Genomic DNA, 24,148 nt, shown 5'->3' with positions numbered 1-24,148 from the left:
TGTCATGTTCCAGTGCCATCTCACTAGTCCAAGTGATCAATTTCAGTTCACAATTGATGAATCTGATAGGTCTAAGAGTCAAAGGGATCGCACAAACAAGACTAGTATCTGCTAATACTAACTGATAAAACCAAAAAGGGAGAGAAGGATCCAACATGGAAAGGGGGAGACACAGCAGACTCATAGAATGGCAGATTTCTTAAATAGCACTCTGGCCTCAGAATCAGCCCTTCAGGCATTCGGAACTGTCTGAAGAGCCCAGGAGAGTAGTTTAGGCATGGAAAGCCAAGACACTGGAAAAAAAAAAAAAAGAAAGAAAGAAAGAAGAAGAATACCTAAATGAAAGATCTCTGTGAGTGAGATCCTAATGGAAAAAACGGGGCCATCAAAGAAGGAGGTACCTTTCTCTGAAGGGAGGAGAGAACTTCCACTTTGACTGTGACCCTATTGGAATAAGATCAAAGTCGGCAAACCCTAAAGGCTTCCATAGCCTCGGCAACCCATGACTAGAGCCTAGGCAGATTTCTGACGCCACAAACAAGAGTGTCAAATTGTTAAGTCAGCAACAAGAGTCACTGTGTACTTATGACTCTTGTGGAATCTGTCCTTAATGTGTGGTCCAATGTGAAGTAATGATATAGCTAGTACTGAAACAGTATTTTTATACTTTGTGTTTCTGTGTGGGTGCAAACTGATAAAATCTTTACTTAGTATATACAGAATCGATCTTCTGTACATAAAGATAATTGAAAATGAAAAAAAAAAACTTGGTGTTCAATTGGATATTGCATGGAAAATTAATCAATTTTTAAAAAACGTCATGTAGGATCTCTGACCTTAATATGCTGTACATTGTGATTTAATGCAATAACTAGTACTCCTACAGTATTTTTCACTTTGTGTTGCTATTTGCAGGCAAACTGTTGAAATCTTTACTTAATATATACTAAACTGATCTTCTGTATATAAAGAGAATTGAAAATGAATCTTGATGTGAGTGGAGGGGGAAAGGGAGTGGGAAAGGGGAGGGTTGCAGGTGGGAGGGAAGTTATGGGAGGGGGGGAGCCATTGTAATCCATAAGCTGTACTTTGGAAATTTATATTCATTAAATAAAAGTTTAAAAAAAAATACAGTTTCTTGGGGACCACATTGTAATGTAGTATATAAAGCCAGCACCTGCAATGCCTGCAATCCAGTATGGGTGCCATTTCCTGTCCTTTCTGCTCTTTTCCTGATCTAGCTTCTGCTAATGGCCTGGAAGAAGCAGAGGAAAATGGTCCAAGTGTTTAGGGCCATGTTTCCCACATGGGGAGACCTGGAAAAAGCTCTTGACTCCTGATTTCAACCTGGTCCATCCCTAGCTGTTGTGGCCATCTGGGGAGAGAACAAGCTACAGGAGATGTCTTTCCCTCTGCCTCTCCCTCTCTCTCTGTAACTCTTTCAAAAAAGAAAAAAAAATACACAGAAGCCAACTCTAATATAAAGGAATTAGTCCATGGATATCAGAACTACATTATAATTTGTATGTATCCAAAATTATTCAAGAGAAATAATGAAACTTCACTTAAAAATTCAGAAAATAGAAAAGAAAAAAAAAAGAAAAACGTATGGGAAAACAATATTTAAATCCAATTCTACAAGGACTGATTTTGGAATGTAGTTTGGGTAAAACTACCTCTTGCAATGATAGCATCCCATGTAGACATTGGTTCGAGTTCTGGCTGCTCCATTTACAATTAGCAACCTAATGGCCTGGAAAAACAGTGGAAGGTGGCCCAAGTGCTTAGGCTCCAACTGCAATTGTCTACTTCCTGTATTTCTGATCCTGCTCTTTTTAGTACATACTTCAATTAACTGACATTTAATGAAATGACCCCTGCAACACAGTACCTATGGTATTATTAAAAATCAGCTATTTGCAATCTAGAAATAAAATTTCCTTATTCTGGTAATCAAAATTAAAGTCTTAATATATTTTAGGGGCTCGCACCATGGCACAGTGTGGATTACGCCACCAATGGTTAATGGCATCTAAACAGATGTCCTGGCTGTTCCACTTTCAAGCCCTGCTAATGTGCCTAAGAAAGTAGCAGAAGGTAGCCCAAGTTCCCAGGACCCCACAGTGTGGGAGACTGGAAGAAGCTCCTGGCTCCTGGTTTCAGCCTGGCCCAGTCACAACAGTTATGGTCACTGGAGTAGTGAACCAGTTGGTTAAGATCTCTCTCTCTCTCTCTCTCTCTCTCTCTCTGTATCTCTCACTCTCTCTGTAATTCTTTCAAATAATTCTTTCAAAAAAGTTTTACTCTTAAGTAAATGTTCATCTTTACTTTAAATGATCTCAAAATGAGATGGAGGGGCTGGCGCTGTGGTGTATCAGGTAAAGCCTCCATCTGTAGTGTCAGCATCTCATATGGGTGCTGGTTCATGTCCCAGTTGCTCCACTTCTAATCCAGCTCCCTGCTAATGTGCCTGGGAAAGCAGCAGAGGATGAACCAAGTCCTTGGGCCTCTGCACCCACAGGGGAGACCCAGAAGAAGCTCCTAGCTCCTGGCTTCAGATCAGTCCAGCTCTGGCTTTTGTGGTCTGTTGGGGAGTGAACCAGCAGATAGAAGATCTCTCTCTCTCTAACACTGCCTTTCAAATAAATATAAAATTCTTTTAAAAAATAAAATGAAATATTAAAATATTTAAACTACTAAAATATAAAATACACTAATTTCATTTGGTTATGATTTTATATAAAATCATAAATAATAATATTTTTATTTGAGACATACAGAACTCCCTGGTTCATTATGCTTCAAATGCCAAGCAGCAGACTAAGACTGAAGCCAGGCTTGAAGAAACACAAAAGTCTCCTGACCACATTATAGAGTTATTGCCCTTAACTTCCAGGATCTGCAATGAAAACAACTGGAATCAGGACCCAGATGCAGAAACTGAATCCAGAATTCTCCTGTGGAATGTGCATTTCTTAACCTCTAGGTGAAAGATTTATTCCAAAGGCATTTAATTGTTATCAATATTATCCTATTACTACCACAAGTAGCTAAAATAGAAACTATTTTTTTTTAAGTTTTAAGCTTTTTATTCAGTGAGAAAAATGCGTAAGAGAGTGAGGGCTTTATTTAAAGGAGAGTGAGAAATCTGGGTTCATACTGAGTACCAGGAGCCATCCACATGCAGGAGCATGTAGGTCAGGAATCATAGAGGGGGTGGCCCAAAGGCCACACAACCTGGAGGCAGAGGGCTCAGGGGCCTTCACTGACCAAAGGCCTAAAAAAGGTTGGGCCCACCATCTTTCAGGCCTTTAATCCACTTCCAAAGGGGAATGGTTAATTAATCTGATTGGCCAATGAGTACACAGATGTGGCCAGATAGGGACATGAGGTCACACAGGGGTGTGGTGAAGGTGTGGTCTTCTAGCTCACAAACCAAAAGCAGAAACTATTTAAAGAAACTTAATTGATGTTTGAAGTTCAGTAAATACAAATTAATGACTAGTTCACAGCACTAGTAAAAATAAAGTAAGTGCCTAATATTAAACAATATTTGAACAACAACAAAGAAGAAACATGGATGAAATTTCAAAAACTTTTTCTAAGTTGAAAGTCAAAACCCATTAAATAAATAATAAGGATAGAGCAAGAATGATTTTGAGCAGCCCTTAAGGCATTCGGATCTGGCTGAAGAGCCCATGAGAGTATTTCAGGCATGGAAAGCCAAGACACTGGGAAAAAAAAAAAAAAAAGGAGGACCTAAATGAAAGATCTCTGCAAGTGAGATCCCAGTAGAAAGAACGGGCCATCAAAGAAGGAGGTACCTTTCTCTGAAGGGAGGACAGAATTTCCATTTTGACTATGACCTTTTCGAAATAAGATTGAAGTCGGCGAACTCAAAAGGCTTCCATAGCCTTGGTAACTCATGACAAAAGCCTCGAGTGATTACTGACACCTTAAACAAGAGTGTCAATTTGTTAAGTCAACAACAAGAGTCACTGTGCACTTACTCCTCATGTAGGATCTCTGTCCTTAATGTGTTGTTCAATGTGAATTAATGCTATAACTAGTACTCAAACAGTATTTTACACTTTATGTTCTGTGTGGGTGCAAACTGATGAAATCTCTACTTAATATATACTAAATTGATCTTCTGTATATAAAGATAATTGAAAATGCATCTTGATGTGAATGGAATGGGAGAGGGAGCGGGAGATGGGAGGGTTGCGGGTAGGAAGGAAGTTATGGGGGAGGGGGGAGCCACTGTAATCCATAAACTGTACTTTGGAAATTTATATTTACTAAATAAAAGTTAAAAAAAAAGGAATGATGTTGAGATTGTCTAATTATAGGACATTTATTTTCTTTTTACATAACTGACCTTATTATGTAAAGATTATAAAGGTCTTTTAAAAATTTAAACAAAACTAATATTATAGCTCCAGTTTTATTTATATGAAATATTAAAAACAACATTATAGAAATGATTTTTTGTGATTTCAACTCAATAAGTTTTAGTGTTCTACATAGAAAAATATTCATGAGTATGACAAACTAAAGGAACTTATTCAATTGAAGAGTTTATTTTCTTGAGTTTAATCAGTATGTAGGGTTTATTTCTGATGTGAGAGAAACACTAAAACTGATGGGTACAGGGGCCGACACCGAGGCATAGCACGTTAAGCCACCACTTGGAATACCACATCTCATATGGGCTCCAGTTCGAGTGTTAGCTGCTCCACTTCTGATCCAGCTCACTACTATTGCCTGGAAAGCAGAAGATGCCCAAGTCCTTGGGCCTCTGCACCCATGTGGGAGACCTGGAAGCAGCTTTGGCCATTGTGGCCATCTGCAGAGTGAACCAGGAGATGGAAAACCTCTCTCTCTCTCTCTCCTTCTCTCTACCTCTCCTCTGTCAGTGTAATTCTGACTTTCAAATAAATAAATAAATCTTTAAAAAAAGAAAAAAAAAAAAGATGCCCATGTCTCTCAATAGAATGTCTTGATTTGATTTTTATTTCTGCCTCCTGATTCTAGCTTCCCACCAATGTACACTTTGGGCATCAGTGGTAACAGCTCAAATAAAGTCACTAATGTGGGAGACCTTGATGAAATTACCAGCTTCTGGCTCTGAGCTAGCCCAGTCCTAGCTCTTAAAATAGTTTAGGCAATGGCACTGAAGTTCTTTCCATCTGGTTCTCTCTCTCTCTCAATTAAAGAAAAAAATCAACCGTTTCATTTCGACGCCCAGAATATAGTGAACCACATAAAATAAAGTTCAGTAACATTAAATAAAGACATAATCTCTCTAATAAAGCAGTTTACAAAAAGGGGTTTAAACATCTGAGAAACTGATGTGATTATGCTCTAACAACGTGATCACATCTTATGAAATTGTTATCTTACACAAGTAGTCATCTTTTCCATTTAAAAAAAAAATCTCATTTTTCTAATATGTTCAGTAATCAACCATTTCACCTTATGATTAATTTTCCGACACTAACCTGCATGTCTTCAGAACGTCTGATGAACTGGAGCATATTGACACAGACATTGAAGGTATATTCTGAACACTGGAGTTATGACTATCTTGAGTCAGATCAACTATTTTAGAGCTCTGAAAGTTTTTCATCCTTTCTCCATTAATTGTGTGTAATCCACTGCAAGGGCTCTTAAGGCTAGTAACACTTTGTGTGCTTGTCTGTTCAGTGGATTTTGGAGAAGGTGATGATGTTGAAATGGCTGAAGAAGGTGAAGAGGCAACAGAATCATCAGTCTTTGTATGAATAGCAGGGTGAGAATTACTGACGTTGTCACAAGTTCCACTTCCCAAATGATCATTGGCTTTTCTAACCAACAAGGCAGAGGGCTGAGGATTGTCTGGAATTAATAAATCAGGTGACATACAATCTCCATGGTTTGGATTGGAAACAACAACAGATGCCACCTGATGGATATGATTAGAAAATCCCTTGCTTCCAGCACAGCCAAATGAAGTGTCTCCAGCATGCCTGCTTACTTCAGTTCCCAAAGATCTATTTGTTGAAGGCTTGCTCTCTTTGGTAAGGGTAATGCCATGCTGTCCACTTGAGGTAGCAGTATGAGAGGAAAGATGATTGACAGCATTCCCCTGTGAAACTGAATTTCTAGGCAGAGTGCGATGTCCATTCTGATTCTGAATACCAGTGCTAGCTGCAGGTAGATATTGGGCACACTGAGGGGTAAAAAGAGGTTGATCATCATTAAGTCTTGCCAAATTTGAACTCTGACCTTTAGGAAGCCCCTAAAAAGAAGAAAGGAAGAAATAAAACTGATTTAAGTTTAATATATGCAAATCCAAAATACACAAAAATACTATTAAAATGTTAAATAAAAGCCACCAAAAATATGTAACATAGATAATAAATGAACCCAAGTCCTAAATTTATCAAAAACTTCCCAAAATCAAAAAATTGAAATTGTTAACAGCTTAACCTTGCTGCTTGATTTGATTCCATTTTAATGAGCTAAAAACTTCTATATGCAATTTTAAACTGCTCAGTTCTAACATACATTTTGATTTTAAGACAGATTTACTTCCAAATTTTGGTTTGCAAAACATACATCTGATCATTATCAATTAAACTATTAACAATAGCAGCAAAAAACAAAGTTAACTGTTCTATAACATGTAATAAAAATACACATAGTTATTAAAACATCTAAAATTACCAGAAAAATGTTAATGTAGGTCTACCAACTGCCTTCAGTCAAGGATAACAATATTAAATCAATAAGCATATTTTTATAACTAGCTCATTTGAATTTCTACCCTTCTAATTCCCTACAAGAGCAATGATACTCAAAGTGCAACGTCTCAAATAACGACTTAGAAAGAGGTATTTTTTTCCAACCATATATATTTAGAAAAAGATGCTGAAGAATTAAGCAAACAATTTACTATAATTACAATTTTTGGTACCAAAATAAAATTATTTCATAGAATGAAAAAAAAAAAAAAACAGTGAATAAGTAATTTTTACTGAAGTTTCTCCCTTGTGTCAAAACTGCTCTAATAAGAGGAATCACATTTTATTTTACTGACAAAGTAAGTAATAAACTAATTTCTCAACAACACTGATCAAAATAATAAGGGAATACTAAACCAATGATTTAAGTATCTTACTGAACACAAAAACTTTTTAACTCAAAAATTTAGTATAATATATGAACATATTCTTAACTTTCAATACTGTATTTGTGAGAAAACTAGAACCCTACATAACATTTTAAAATTAGTCAATTTCTGAATTGGCAATTTATTGCAGAGTTAAGTCTTTGTTTTAATGTAAAATAAAATAGGTCACTAATAACCTGTATTTTTATAATATTTGTGTTCACAAAAGTCATTGCTAATTCTCTAATTAAAATCTGACGGCATATCTCTGAAATTAGATTCTAACAATATAATGTTTCTAATCAGAAATACCTATATATAAGTAGATCTACTTTAAAATTAGAACCATCCAAAATGACAAAATTTGTAATGTAAAGGATGAAACTTGGTTTCAAATGACTATGTAATTCAAAGAACAAAACAGTAGTAGTTGAGATAAAAACTGTTCTGTAAGTGTCATTCAAAAACAGGGTATGCCTGGCACTAGGTATACCAAAAAGTTAAATTATCCTAAAGTTCATATGCAATAATTTATTCATTTAGATATTAAGTAGACATATGAAAAATTAACAATTTCATTATTTCTACACTGCCTACTAAAAGATTTTGAATTATAAATTCTTACAGAGGGAACCAGTGCTGTGGCGTAGCAGGTTAAGTCGCCGCTTGCAGTGCCAGCATCCCATATATGTGCCAGTTCGAGTCCTGGCTACTCCACTTCCAATCCAGCTCTCTGCTTTGGCCTGGGAAAGCAGTAGAAGATGGCCCAAGTCCTAAGTCCCCTGCATCTGAGTAAGAGACCCCAAAGAACCTCCTGGCTCCTGACTTCACTATCTGCATAGCTCCGGTCCTTGCGGCCAATTGAGGAGCGAACCAGCAGATGGAAGACCTCTCTCTCTCTGCCTCTTGTAACTCTGTGTAACTCTGACTTTCAAATAAATAAATAAATTTTGGGACAGTTTTCAAAATGGAATCAAGCAAATCATTTTAAAGCCACTAAAAATTTTTGATAATCCGAGATTTCAAGATGGTAGATTAGGATGATGTACTGCAGTAGGCTATGGATAAACAGTAAAAAAAAAAAAAAAAAAAACCACAACAACAACAACAACCTGGACATTGGGAATTCTACAAAGGAAGAAGAATGCTGTGGACCTGTGTGGAAAGTGAAAACAAACAGCATGAAATACATGAAATAGACACAAGACATGACTGCTGCAGCAAGAAGCACAGCAGGAAGCAGCTTGGAGACAATGGTGAGACCAGACTGCAGAACCATGTAGTGATACACTCAGAAGAAAAACATGCCCTGAGTGTGGCCAGGACCTACAGGGGCTAGTGGTTGCTAGCTGTTAACTGCAGACTCAGAAGAAGTAAAAGGGGCACAATTATCTCCCTCCAACCTCCCCACAAGAGCACTCAAAAAATCTGTTAAGAAAGGGGCAGATGTGCTACACACAGAAACTCAGAAAGATAACTATCATTATGAAAGAAAGTAAAGGCACAGATGCCCCATGTAAAAGCACAAAAGAAATCCAAAGTAAATAATAGGAATATTTATGGAAAATGGGAGGGACAAGTCTTTATATTTACTCATCAATACTCACCTTGAATGTATCAATGTGATAACATCACATCAACAAACTGATGTTGATGTATGGTTATCTCAGTAAATGTAGAGAAAACATTTGATATAATACAACATCTTTTATGATGAAAACTTTAAGCAAATTGGATATAGAAGGAACATTACACAACACAATTAACGGGTCTTAAGCCTGAGGCTGGCCCCATTCAGCAGGGGACAATAACAGGAGAGGTGAGGTCAAGGGGTCAAGCACACCCTCAGCAAGCACCCTTGAGTTCTGGTGAAGCAGGAACTGCTTTATTGAGAAGTATGCAGGCTTATAAGGTTTACAAAAGACATGCCCAGTAGGGGAGCCAATCAGCGAAAAGGTCACGAAGCCATGGGTGGACCACACACAGGGGCATCTTAAAGAAAGTATAGGGATCATGTACTGTCCACGTGTCTGGAACTAAAGCGGATCTATCCCTGCCAGTGGTCTGATCTTAGGTAGCTTAACTGCAGTAGCCGCAGACACACACCTGGAACATCCACCAGGTGCCATATTGTAATGGAGGTTTTAGGCAATGCCCAACATTTATGACAAAACCTTGGGTAGCATTGAATGGGGAAAAGCCAGAATCACTCATCCTAAGATCCAGAACCAGACAAGGATGTCCATTCTCACCATTGTTATTTAATATATCCTGGAAGTTTCAGCCAGAGCCAATAGGTAAAAAAACAGAGTGACACAAATCAGAAGAAGGAATCAAACTATCTATTTACAGATGACATGATTCTAAGTGCAGTGAAACTCAAAAAATAGTTTGATAAAGTAGCAGGATGAAAAATCAACACAGCAAAATCAATAGTCTTTTACACAAAGAAAATGTCACTGCTGAGAAAGAACTTTTAAGATCATCCCATTCACAATAGCTCCAAAAAGAATTAAATATTTGGAATAAATTTAACCAAACCTGTCAAAAATCTATATTATGAAAATTACAAAACATTAAAGAGAAAAACAGAATAAGACACACAATAAATTGAAAATTTTTCCATATTCATAGGTTGGAAGAACTGATTTTATCACAATGTCTACACTACTGAAAACAATTTACAGATTCAATGCAATCTCAGTCAAAATACCAATGATAATCTTTCAGACTATGAAAAAAAATGATGCTAAAATTCATGTGGAAACACAAGCGACTCCAGATGGCTAGACAAATCCTATACAACAAAAACAAAGCCAGAGACATAACAATACCACATTTCTAGATATGCTAAGGAGCAAAATAACCAAAACAGCCTGGCACTGACACAAAAACAGATAGGTAGACCAACAGAAGCCTAGAAACTCAGGCAATCAATCTACACATGTGCCACCAACTTATCTTCAACAAAGGAGCTAAAATTAATTCCTGGATAAAGGGCAGGGATTGGTTCAACAAATGGTGCTAGGAAGACTGGATCACCACATGCAGAAGTATGAAACTAGAACCCTACCTTACACCTTACAGAAAAATACACTCAAAATGGATCAAAGACACAAAGCTAGTTATTGGAAGACACCCCAGAAGTTCAGGCAATCAAAGCCAAAATTGACAAATGGAATTACATAAGGCTGAGAAGCTTCAGCACTGCAAAACAATATTCGACAAAGTGAAGAGGCAAAGGACAGAAAAAATTTGCAAACTAAACTACAAATAAAGTGTTAATATATAGAATCTACAAAGAGGTCAAGAAATTCAACAACAACAATACAAACAATCCAGTTATTAAATGGGCAAAGGACTTGAACAAGTATTTTTCAAGAGAGAAAATTCAAATGACCAATAGACACTTTAAAAATGCTCAGGATCACTAGCCATCAGAGAAATGCAAATCAAGATCACAATGAAGTTTCAATTCACTCCAGTTAGAATGGCTCTCACACAAAAATTGACAAACAACAGGTGCTGGGGAAGATTAGGAGGAAAAGGTACCCTAATCTAGCGTTGGTGGGAATGTAAACTGGTATAGCCACTGTGGAAGACTGTATGAAAATATCTCAGAAATCTGAATATAGATGTAACATATGATCCAGCCATCTCACTTACAGGAATTTACCAAAAACAAAAGAAATCAGCATATGAAAGAGTTTCTGTGCCCCCATGCTAACTGCAGCACAATCCACAACAGCTAAGACATGGAATCAATTCAGATGTCCATTAATTATTGACTTCATAAAGAAATATGGTACAAATGCAATATGGAGTACTACTCATTTATAGAGAATAAAAAAAGAAAGAAAAGAAATCCTTTCTTTTTCTTTTCAAACTAAATGGATGCAATTGGAAATCATTATACTTAGTGAAATAAGTCAGTCCCCAAAAGACAGATATATATGTTTTCGTTGATAAGAGGTAACTAACAGAAAATCTAAAACCTAATGTATTGGAGTAAAATGAACATTTTTGAGATTGGATGACAGTTTAATGCCCTTGTCTCTTCTGCTGAAGAATAGTGTTTTTTTTTCCCTTCATACTATTTGTTGAACTCTTTTATTAGGTGTAGGGTTAACTTTGCTACCATTAAGTGAACTGAAAGTAGATCTTTGTAAATATAAGGAGTAGGAATGGAAGAGTAAGGAAGAAGAAGTGTTGAAGTGTGGGTGGGAGGGAGGATAGAGTGGAAAGTTTCACTATGTTCCTAAATTTGTATATATGAAATACATGAAATATGTGTAACTTAAATAAAATTTAAAAAGAACAAACAGTAAGAAGTCACAATAATGTAATATTTAATGGGGCTCAATAGCTAATCAAAACTGGCTAAAATTCCCTAGAAAGAGATACCGAGAGGGTTAAGAGACCCCTTCCAAATCATATATTTGAAGAAATTAAAGCAGAATAGTCCAAAATTCATGAAAACCTTTCAGGCTGCATACTGAAGTTCAGTAAACTGATTAGAATAAACAAAAAGAACCACATCTGACTCATCAAATAAAATTGTCCAAAGCTAAATGTAAACACAGCAAAGAAAATGACTTAGCATACTGAAAGGAAAATTTAACACATTTAACAAGAAACTTCTCACAAAAATTTGAGGCCAGTTATCAATAAAAATCAATAGTGCCAAATAAGGGACCAGCACTGTAGGGCACAACACTGATAGGAAAACTGGCTATTGTGCGTCTGATCTAGTTCTCTAATAATGTGCCTGAGAAACCAGTGGAGATTGCCCAATGTGCTTGTGACCCCTCCATCAAGCATGGGAGAACTGAATGGAGTTCCAGACTCCAGCTTGGTCCATCCTTGGCTGTGGAGTCTTTTTGGAAAGTCCAATGGATGGAAGGTATCTCTGACTCTCTATGTCACGCTTTCAAATAATCAAATTTTTAAAAAATTAAAAATAAAAAGCCAAATAAATAAAATAAAAGAATTCTATGCCAAGTGAAATATGCTTACAAAATTGATCTTATACAAATACATGAGATTCCTGGATCTCTATTTTGGGACCTATTTTCAATTTTTAAATTTCCTCAGTCATGATTATTTTAAATATTTTCTTTGTGCCATTTCTTATTTCTTCTGGTGATTTCCAATATATATGTTACATATTTGCTAGCTTCCCACAGTTTTTCTATCCTCTACTGCTATTTTTATTTTCTTTCTCTTTGTGTTTCAGTATGGGAAATTTCTACATACAGACCCTCAAGTTCACTGATTCTTTCCTTAGCTCTCTCCAGTCTACTGATATTCCCATTAAGCACACTCTTGCTTTTGTTAATGTTTTTTTGATCCTCAGCATTTCCTTTTAATTCTTCCTTAGTATGTCCTGCCTTTTAACAATATTAACCAGATTATGATCTACAAGATACATAGAGATGTTAAAAAATTAAAAACAGGGGCTGGCACTATGGCACAGAGGGGTAAAGCCCTGGCCTGAAGCACCGGCATCCCATATGGGTGCCAGTTCTAGTCCCGCAGCTCTCTGCTGTGGCCTGCAAAAGCGTTAGAAGATGACCCAAGTCCTTGGGCCCCTGCACCTACTTGGGAGATCCAGAAAAAGCTCCTGGCTCCTGGCATCAGATCAGCGCTGCTCTGGGCACTGCGGCCATGTGGGGAGTGAACCAGCAAACGGAAGATCTCTCTCTCTGTGTAAATCTTTCAAATAAATAAAATAAATCTTTAAAAAAGTTTAAAAACATTCGGATCTGACTGAAGAGCCCATGAGAGTATTGTAGGCATGGAAAGCTAAGATACCATAGAAAAGAAAAAAAAACAAAAAGAAGACCTAAATGAAAGATCTCTGCGAGTGAGATCCCAGTGGAAAGAACGGGGCCATCAAAGAAGGAGGTACTTTCTCCGAAGGGAGGAGAGAACTTCCACTTTGACTATGACCCTATCGGAATAAGATCAAAGTCGGCGAACTCTAAAGGCTTCCAAAGCCTTGGCAACTCATGACTAGAGCCTAGGGAGATTACTGATGCCATAAACAAGAGTGTTAAATTGTTAAATCAACATCAGGAGTCACTGTATACTTACGTCCCATGTGGGATCTGTCCTTAATAGGTTGTCGAAGGTGAAGTAATGATATAGCTAGTACTGAAACAGTATTTTTACACTTTGTGTTTCTGTGTGGATGCAAACTGATGAGATCTTTACTAAGTATATACAGAATCAATCTTCTGTTATAAAGATAATTGAAAATGGAAAAAAAAAAACCTGGTGTTAAATTGGAAATGGCATAGAAAATTAATTTTTAAAAAATATCATGTAGGATCTCTGTCCTTAATGTGCTGTACACTGTTATTTAATGCTATAACTAGTACTCCAACAGTATTTTTTCACTTTGTGTTGCTATGTGGGGGCAAACTGTTGAAATCTTTACTTGATATATACTAAACTGATATTCTGTATATAAAGAGAATTGAAAATGAATCTTGATGTGAGTGGAGGGGGAGAGGGAGCGGGAAAGGGGAGGGTTGCGGGTGGGAGGGGAGTTATGGGGGAAAGCCATTGTAATCCATAAGCTATACTTTGGAAATTTATATTCATTAAATAAAAGTTTTAAAAAAAGTAAAAATTAAACTCAGAATACTTCACATTTTGCATGAACATTTTATATGAACTCATATTATCAACACAGCAGATACTGAAAACAAGAGAAAAAGAGGAAATAAGATTAGCCTATCTACTGTTATAGAAATTGTGTCTTTAATATCTTTTACACCTTTTTATTTATTGCTATAAAAAAGAGGTATTTTATATGTTATTGTAGTACCACTTCCAGTAGGTTTTTTTTCTGAACAGGCAGAGTGGACAGTGAGAGAGAGAGAGACAGAGAGAAAGGTCTTCATTTTCCGTTGGTTCACACCCCAACGGCCTCTGCGGCTGGTGCACTGCACTGATCCAAAGCCAGGAGCGAAGTGCTTCTCCTGATCCCCCATGCGAGTACAGGGCCCAAGGACTGGGGCATCCTCCACTGCACTCCCAGGCCACAGCAGAGAGCTGAATAGGAAGAGGAGCAACTGGGACAGAATCCAGCACCCCGATCAGGACTAGAACCTGGTGTGCCAGCACCGCAGATAGAGGATTAGCCTATTGAGCCATGGCACTGGCCAGCCAGTAGGTTTTTAGTATAGCTTTTACAGTTTCTATATATATAGCATCATGTTATCTAGAAACAAAGACAATTTGGTTTTCAAACCATTTTAGTTTGGAAGCCCCTTTCCCTCCTTTTATTCTCTTGCCTTGCTTCAGCCATAGCTTCTAGTACTATTATAATTAAGAATGGTTAAAGTAGACATCCTGATCTTGGTTCAGATATCAGATGAAACTTTATCCCATGTAGTAAGTTATTAGCTAGGAGATTATCATATATGGCTCTGTTGTACTGAACTAAGTTACTCCCATGTCTAGTTTTTGAATTACTATCATGAAAGAATGCTGAATGCTATCAAAAGCTTGTTATCTATTCAGATTACCAGGTAACACTTATTTCTCATCCTGTTAATATATCAGCTGATTTATTTGTATATCTCAAATTAGCCTTGCATCCAAGGAATACATTTTACTTCAACATATATATAATCCTTCTGAAGTGTGACTAGACTGTTGATAGCAATTTGTTAAGAATTTTTGCAATTAGAATCATTAGCGTATTGTGTTGTTCTTTTCTTTTTAAAGTATATCTGGTTATGCTTTGGTATCATGAAAACTGTGGCCTCATGGAGTACGAATGAGGAGGAAGGATGGGAGCATCAGGAGGAGGCAGGATAAGGTGGGAAGTATCACTACATTTTAAATCTGTAAATATGAAATTATAAAATTTGTTTACCTTATATAATTTTTAAAAGAAAGTATGGAAGCATTACCTCATCACCAAATTTTTATAATCATTTGAGAAAAACTGGTATATTTTCTATTCTAATATAAAAAATGAAGTATTCAAGTACTGAAGCCAAGTGTTCTTGGATTTTCCTTGAGAGACTTTATTGCTGATTCAATCTTCACATTCCTTTTTGGTATTTCAGGTTTCCTGTGTCTTCATATTCAGGTTCTGACTCTAAGATTTACCCATTTCTTTCAGATTTTTCAAATCTGTTAGTGAATGCTAGCTTATGACAGTCTTTGATGACTATAAAATTTACCTACCATGAGTTGTAATGTCTCCTTTTTCCTCTGAATCATGTCTCTATAAATTTGCTGATCTTACCTTTTCTAAAGTTAACTTTTGTTTCGTTGACACTAAATGTTTTTAAAATCTTTCCTTCTTAGTTACTTCTTGCCTTCTTCTAATTGCAGGTTTGGTTTATTTTTCACTTTAGGTGCATCTTTAGGTAATTTAAATGAAGTCATTCTATTTTTAGATGGAGTTCTTTGCTCTACGTACTGCATTTACTGTCTCTATAGACTTTAATATACTACATTTTCATTTTTTCCAATAAAATTTCAAATTTCTTTTCTTTTTTTTTTTCTGACAGGCAGAGTGGACAGTGAGAGAGAGAGACAGAGAGAAATGTTTCCTTTTCCTTTGGTTTACCCCCAATGGCTACTGTGGACGGTGTGCTGCGGCGGGCGCATTGCACTAATCCAAAGCCAGAAGCCAGCTTCCTCTGCCTGGTCTCCCATGAGGGTGCAGGGCCCAAGAATCTGGGCCATCCTCCTCTGCACTTCCAGGCCACAGGAGAGAGCTGGACGGTGCCCCGACCGGGGCTAGAACCCGGTGTGCCGGCGCTACAGGCAGAGGACTAGCCTATTGAGCCATGGCACCGGCCTCTAATTTCTTTTTAATTTATTCTTTGACTCAATGATTGTTCCAGAATCAGCATGTTCTTTAATTTCCATTTACTTATATAATTTACAAAGTTCCATATTTTGATTTCTATCTTTATTTTACTGTGGCCAAACAAAATACATACTATGCAGATGACTTTTAAAAATTTGTGAAGACTTGTTTTTCTGGCCTAAGATGGCTTAGGCCATCATCACACTCTAAAGAAAAGATATATTCTTAACATTCACCACAGAAGAATGACTACATTCCTACCTTTCATGATATACAAAAATCAACATAAAGACTTAAATGTAAGACTTGAGACTATTTAATTACTAGAAGAAAACAGGTGAGACAAAGACTAGTACATGTGAATTTTTTTCCTTAAAACTGCAAAAGCACAGGCAATAAAAGACAGATAACTAAAAGTACAAATTATTTAAAATTAAAATGTTTCTGCACAGTAGAAGACATTAATGAATGATCACAAAATTAGAATCATGGGTCAAAATATTTGCAAATGATGCATCCAATGGATTAATATCCATCATAAAACTGTTAGAATGCTTGAATTACTAAAATTTTAAAATGTACAGTCAACACACAAAATTCAGTAACTTCTTTTCATGTTAATAAAGAAGAACTCAAAAGGAAGTTAAGGGGCCAGTACTGGGACATAGTGGGTAAAGCCACTGCTTACAATGCCAGAATCCCATATGAGTGCCAGTTCAAGTTCCAGCTGCTCCACTTCCGATCTAGCTCTCTGCTATGGCCTGGGGAAAGCAGTGGAAGATGGCCCAAGTGTTTGGGGCCCTGCACCTGTGTGGGAGACCCAGAAGAAGCTCCTTGCTCCTGTCTTCAGATCGGCACAGCTCCCGCCATTGTGGCCATCTAGGGAGTGAAACAGCGGATGAAAGACCTCTCTCACTCTCTCTCTGCCTTTGTCTCTCTGTAACTTTGCCTATCAAATAAATAAGCAAATCTTAAAAAACAAAGAACAACAGAAATGATAATGCTTTAAAAAATTAAGAATACAACCTCATCTTATAATAACATAAGAAATAAAGTGCATAAAAAATAACTGAACCAAAGGAGAAAAAGATCTTTATAAAAAAATTAATATACTCAGGAAAGAAATTAAATAACACTAACTGGAAAGATATCCTGTGTCTGCATTAGCAAACTAAGTATTATGAAAATGTCCATAAAACCTGAAGCAATCTATACATCAAACACAGTCCCTGCAAAAATATATATGACATTCTTCACAAAAAGAAAAAAATTCTTAAATTTTATATCAAATCACAAAATCTCTTGAATTTTTCATTATATCTGTATCAGCAAGATAGAGCTAAAGGCTTCAACTATCTGATTTAAAGAAGTCCTATAAAACTATAGTAATATGTGGTATTGGTATAAAATAGAAACACAGACAAATGGAAAACAGAGAGCTCAGAAATAAAACCATGTATTAAAAGCCACCTGATATTGACAAAGGTGCCAAGAATATTTTTTAAAAAGACTTAATTATTCATGTAAAAAAATAGAAATACAGAGAGATATAAATAAAGAGACAGAGATCATCCATCTGTTAATTAACTCCCCAGATGGCTGGAAAGGCCAGGGCTGGCACAGGCTTCAGCAAGGAGATGGGAACACAACCTATTCTCCAAATGGGTGGCTGGAGCCCAAGTACTTGGACCATCTTCCAGCCCCCATGAATACATTTTAAGGAAAGCACATTATTAGACACTTTTCTTGCACCATGTAAGGGAATATTCTATGCCAATGAGTAAGGATTTTTTTATGAGACTTCAAATATAAGCAACAAAGACACAACTTAGATGAATGAGTTTACATGAAACTAAACAGTCCCTGAACTGAAGGAAAGTAATAGAAAGATGACAGAACCTACAGAATAGGAAATTATTTATAAACTAGATATCTATCAATAAATTAACATCAAAATATAATCATTTAAGAAAGTCCACTCAAGAGCAAAAGAATAATGGATTTTTTTTAGATTTATTTTCATTATTTGAAAGACAGAATTACAGAGAGGTAGAGACAGAGAGAGGTCTTCCACCAGTGAACCAGCATTCACTCCCCAGATGGCCGCAACAACTGGAGGCACCCTGATCTGAAGCCAGAAGCTAGGAGCTTTTTCTGGGTTTCTCAAGTGAGTGCAGGAGCCCAAGGAATTGGGCCATCTTCTACTACTATCCCAAGCCATAACAGAGCACTGGATTGGAAGAGGGGCATCTGGGACTAGAACCGGCACCCGTACAGGATGCTGTTGCTTCAGGCCAGGGCTTTAAATTGTTGCACCACAGTGCCAGCCCCATAACTGGATTTTAAAACTACAGAAAATAATGCTGAACTTAAAAGTCCACATGCTAGCGTATAGGTATGTATCCATGCATACACCGATTTTATGTATAACTGTAATCTATATTATACTGTAAGCTAATGTATATATTAGTATAATTTTATTTTATATATATTTCAGATATTAATCAAATATTAGAATCTTTACTACATAACTCAGCTATAACACTTCTGAGTACATATCTCAAGGAAATGAAATCAAGCATATGAAAGAGTCCTTTCCCACATTATTTTAGTACTATTCACTCAAGCCAAGATTTGGAACCAATGGGTGAAAAAAAAATGTGATATATTTTACATAATGGACTACTACTCAGACACACACACATACACATACACACACACAAAGAATAAAATCTTCCCATTTTCTCAAAAAGGATCAAAAGAATAAAATCTTTCCACGTTTCACAAAATGGATCATATGTGGGGATAACCCCCGTGACATGATATCATAACATGATAACATGTTAATGTGAAATAAACCAACTAGAGAGAGAAATACTAGCATGATGTCACTCATGTTGGAACAAGGACATAAGCCTCAGCCATTTTAGATTTCCTTTACCCTTGTTTTCTTTCAAGAAACCAGTTCAGTCTCACATACTGCATTTCTTCCCACCCCATCCTCTGCATTCTTCTCTTGGTTTGAGCCAGCAAAAAAACTTAAAGACCTGTATGAAGAGGCTCACCAACTCCTATTGCCCTACTTTGGATCCCTATTCCACCTAAGTTGTAGAAAAACCAAGCATGTTGGGGCCTGGGGCCTCTGCCATGTGTTCAGATTGTATACATTCTGGCAGTTGGTCCAACTTCTACAAGCTTATTTTCTTTGAATAAATTTGGTCTGACTGTGATTTTGGATCCTGTCTCTACTCTGGTTCTGCACCCCTTTCCCTTAAATTGGGAGCCCAAGTAAGGCAGTACTAATCTGTGCCCCTTTTACTTACAACTCATATCTTAAAAAATTAACCTCATAAAAGTAGGTAGTATATGTTAGTTACCAGAAATTGAGGTAGATAGGAGGGACATGAGTTTGGAATGTTACTGATGGAGGAATACATAGTTATAGCTACACAGAAGGAATAAACTTCAGAAGACACATTACATAACAAAATGATTATGGTTAGTTACAAAATCCTGTATTGTTGAAAAATGTAGAGTGGTTATTATGTGCTCTCCTTACAAAAATGAACAACCAAGTGAGGAAATGCATTTATACATTAGCTATATTTATTCCATAATGTTCACGTTAAATGATCACAATAAAAGTATCCTCCTTTTAAAAACTGTTTCAAAATAAAAATTAAAAAAATAAAATTTAGAAAACAAAATCCTAAGTCAATTAATACATCAAAAACAAGAGCAGAAATCATTTCAATAAAAATAAGAAATAAATAGAAAGAGGGACAGGTATTTTCATAGAGGTTAAGTAACTACTGAATGCCCACATCAAGTCTTGCCTCTACTTCAAACTAACTTTCTGTTAATGAAGCAGGAGTCAGTGGATGATGGCCCAAGTGCTTGGATTTCTGCCACCCAAGTGGGAAATGCAGATGGGAGTTCCTGGCTGAAAGCTGCAGGTCAGCCAAGTCTAGGCATCTGATGAGAAAATAAGCAGATGTTAGATTTCTTTCTGCCTGTCTCCCATCTCTGTCACTTTTTCAAATAAATAAATAAAACTTGAGAAAAGAAACCAACAGAAAAATCAATGGAACAAATATACGGTTCTTTTAAAAGGTCAATGAATGCTGGCGCCGTGGCTCAACAGGCTAGTCCTCCGCCTTGCGGCGCCAGCACACCGGGTTCTAGTCCCGGTCAGGGCACCGGATTCTGTCCCGGTTGCCCCTCTTCCAGGCCAGCTCTCTGCTGAGGCCCGGGAGTGCAGTGGAGGATGGCCCAAGTGCTTGGGCCCTGCACCCGACGGGAGACCAGGAGAAGCACCTGGCTCCTGCCATCAGATCAGCACGGTGCGCCGGCCGCAGTGCACCAGCCGCGGCGGCCATTGGAGGGTGAACCAATGGCAAAGGAAGACCTTTCTCTCTGTCTCTCTCACTGTCCACTCTGCCTGTCAAAAATTAAAAAAAAATAAATAAATTTTAAAAAAAAGTCAATGAAATCTATACATTTGGTAGCTGGAAGAAAAAAAAGAGAGGGAGAAGAGAGAGAAGACATACGACTATGAGAAATAAACAGATGTGGGCCTTCACTACTGATCGTGAAAGCGAATAGCATCATAAATATTAAAAACAATTACATGCCAAAATGTTTAATAACTTAGATGAAATGAATCAAAAACTGACTAGATGTAATTTGCCAAAACTCACAATAAAAAAAATACAATCTTCAACATCTCTATCTATTAAACCAACTATATTAATAATAACCTGCCAAAATATAAAACACTAGGCCTTTATTAATCATCTGAGGACAAAATTACTCTAATACCAAAACTACACAGACATGACAAGGAAATAAAAAAAAAAAAAAACTATAACAAATATCTCAAGAACCAAGCACTCAAAAATGCTAAAAAAGGTAATATCAAAGCATATCCAATGAGGGGAGAGCGGCAAAATGACAGAATAGGAAGAGAGCACACTGATAGTCTGGAAAGAGACAGTTTAATAAAAGTGGAGATACTGCAGGTACAAGGAAGAGTAGGGGAAGAAACAGCAGAGGAAACTCTTCCGCAACTAGTAATTCATGGTGGACCTATTTGGAGGGCGTGGGAGCCCACAGCTCGGGACATCGGAGGCAGAATAAACGCACCAGCACTGGAACAGGGGTGAGCTGAACCTCAATAGCCCAAGAAACCAGCGGGAAAGCTGAAAGAGGAGACTAGAGCAAATGAAGCTTGAAACTCCGTGGGGGAAAGTTCACCAGGCTAACTAGAAGAGATAGGAAAAAAAGAAAAAAAAAAAAAGTGACCAGTAAGGACACAAGTTTCTCTCTGCCCACTCACCTGTCAAAGGCGAGCAAGACAAAGAGCAGGCGCCATCTTGGACATACGTAATAAGCGGTGCGATTTCAAGGCTGCACACACTCTCAGCCAAGCAGAAAAACCTGACTCTGGGGGGAGGGGGGAGGGGAAATAACTGGAGATCAGGACCTAGTGAATGTGCAGTGCTAATGAATTGAGGCTGTGAATGAACTCCCGGAATTCACCTGAGTATTCGGTAACCTTGGCAACCCAATGGGAGACTGCAGGAGAATTTGAGCCCTCACTGAGAGGAGCACAGGTTCCCTGTGTGGTCCATGGAAAAGAGCTTCCAATTATTGGCTCCTGTGGGCATCTCATTCGCCTCCTAACTACCTTCAGTTTCGTTCAGCTATGAAAAACCCACGGCCAACATCCTATTGAATGGGGAAAAGTTGGAAGCATTTCCACTGAGAACTGGTACCAGACAGGGATACCCACTCTCACCACTGCTGTTCAATATAGTGCTGGAAGTCTTAGCCAGTGCTATTAGGCAAGAAAAAGAAATTAAAGGGATACAAATCGGGAAGGAAGAACTCAAACTATCCCTCTTTGCAGATGATATGATTCTGTATTTAGCATTCCCAAAGAACTCTACTAAGAGACTATTGGAACTCATCGAAGAGTTTGGCAAAGTAGCAGGATATAAAATCAATGCACAAAAATAAACAGCCTTTGTATACACAGGCAATGACACAGCTGAGAAAAAACTTCTAAGATCAATCCCATTCACAACAGCTACAAAAACAATCAAATACCTTGGAATAAACTTATCCAAGGATGTCAAACATCTCTACTATGAAAATTACAAAACCTTAAAGAAAGAAATAGAAGAGGATACAAAAAAATGGAGAAATCTTCCATGCTCATGGATTGGAAGAATCAATATCATCAAAATGTCTATTCTCCCAAAAGCAATTTATACATTCAATGCAATACCAATCAAATACCAAAGACATTTTTCTCAGATGGAAAAAATGATGCTGAAATTCATTTGGAGACACAGAAGACCTGGAGTAGCCAAAACAATCTTGTACAACAAAAACAAAGCCGGAGGCATCACAATACCAGATTTCAGGACATAACTACAGGGCAGTTGTTATCAAAACAGCATGGTACTGCTACAGAAACAGATGGAGAGACCAATGAAACAGAATAGAAACACCAGAAATCAATCCAAACATCTGCAGCCAACGTATATTTGATCAAAGAACCAAACCAATCCCTGGAGTAAGGACAGTCTATTCAATAAATGGTGCTTGGAAAATTGGATTTCCACATGCAGAAGCATGAAGCAAGACCCCTACATTTCACCTTACACAAGAATTCACTCAACATGGATCAAAAACTTAAATCTATGACCAGACACCATCAAATTATTAGAGAACATTAAAGAAACACTTTAAGATTTAGGGTCCAGCAAAGACTTCCTGGAAAAGACCCCAGAAGCACTGGCAGTCAAAGCCAAAATTAACATTTGGGATTGCATCAAATTGAGAGTTTCTGTACTTCAAAAGAAACAGTCAGGAAAGTGAAAAGGAACCGACAGACTGGGAAAATATATCTTCAAACAGATAAAGGGTTGATAAACAGAATCTACAAAGAAATCAAGAAACTCCACAACATCAAAACATACAACCCACTGAAGAGATGGGCCAAGGACCTTAATAGACATTTTTTCAAAGAGCAAATGCAAATGGCCAACAGACACATGAAAAAATGTTCAAGATCACTAGCAATCAGAAAAAAAAAAAAAAAAAAAAAAAACACAATGAGGTTTCAGCTCACCTCAGTTAGAATGGCTCACATTCAGAAATCTACCAACAACAGATGCTGGAGAGGATGTGGGGAAAAAGGGACACTAACCCAGTGTTGGTGGAAATGCAAACTGGTTAAGCCACTATGGAAGGGTTCCCTTCACAACAGTGGACAAAAACACAGTCAAGAGTATTCTGTCAAGGCTGGAGCTATGGCTCACTTGGTTAATCCTTTGCCTGCGGTGCCAGCATCCCTTATCGGCACCAGTTTCTAGTCCCAGTTGCTCCTCTTCCAGTCCAGCCCTCTGCTGTGGCCCAGGAGGATGGCCTAGGTGCACCCACATGGGAGACCAGGGAGAAGGGCCTGGCTCCTGGCTTCGAATTGGCATAGCGCCACCAGCCATAGCTGCCATTTGGGGAGTGAACCAACAGAAAGAAAACCTCTCTCTCTCTCTAACACTGTCAAATAAATTGTAAACAATTTTTGTTTAATTAAATAAAAAAGAGTATTCTGTCATCTGGGCATTAACATGCAAAATGTGAATCTAGATATAGAGCTCATAACATACATTGTAATTAACTGAAAAATTAAAAAAATAAAAATAAATAAAAGTGGCCAGCACTGTGGCACTGTAGGTTAATTCTCCGCCTGTGGTGCCAGCATCTCATATGGGCGCCAGTTCTAGTCCCAGCTGTTCCTCTTCCAATCCAGCTCTCTGCTGTGGCCTGTGAAAGCAGTAGAAGATGGTCCAAAATCTTTGGCCTGTGTACCCATGTGGGAGACCGGGAGGAGGCACCTGGCTCCTGGCTTTGGATTGGCACAGCACCAACTGTTACAGCCAATGGGGAGTGAAGCAACAGACAGAAACCTTTTCTGTTTCTCCCTCTCACAGTCTGTAACTCTATCTCCATAATAAATTTTAAAAATCTTTAACTGAAATTGGATTGTAGATCTACAAGCACAATACCTTAAAACTTCTGGAGGAGAACATAGGAGAAAACCGAAACACCGTGGATTTAATGGAAATTTCTAAAATAAA

At 37.5% G+C, this 24,148-nt stretch overlaps 1 protein-coding gene across 12 annotated transcripts in view; it reads right to left on the bottom strand.

Moving 5' to 3' along the window:
• Positions 1-24,148, bottom strand: part of LOC133754237 (lysine-specific demethylase 6A-like) — a 211,330-nt gene that overhangs the window by 72,009 nt on the left and 115,173 nt on the right. For all 12 annotated transcript variants that reach the window (XM_062184736.1, XM_062184729.1, XM_062184730.1 and 9 more), the window contains one exon: positions 5,505-6,283. In XM_062184736.1, the coding sequence (XP_062040720.1) occupies positions 5,505-6,283 (779 nt within the window). The remainder of the gene's footprint in view (positions 1-5,504; positions 6,284-24,148) is intronic.

This window comes from Lepus europaeus, chromosome Y, assembly GCF_033115175.1.
Source record: "Lepus europaeus isolate LE1 chromosome Y, mLepTim1.pri, whole genome shotgun sequence".
In the NCBI taxonomy this organism is placed as follows: Eukaryota; Metazoa; Chordata; class Mammalia; order Lagomorpha; family Leporidae; genus Lepus; species Lepus europaeus.
This window is presented reverse-complemented; position numbering and strand designations above follow the sequence as displayed.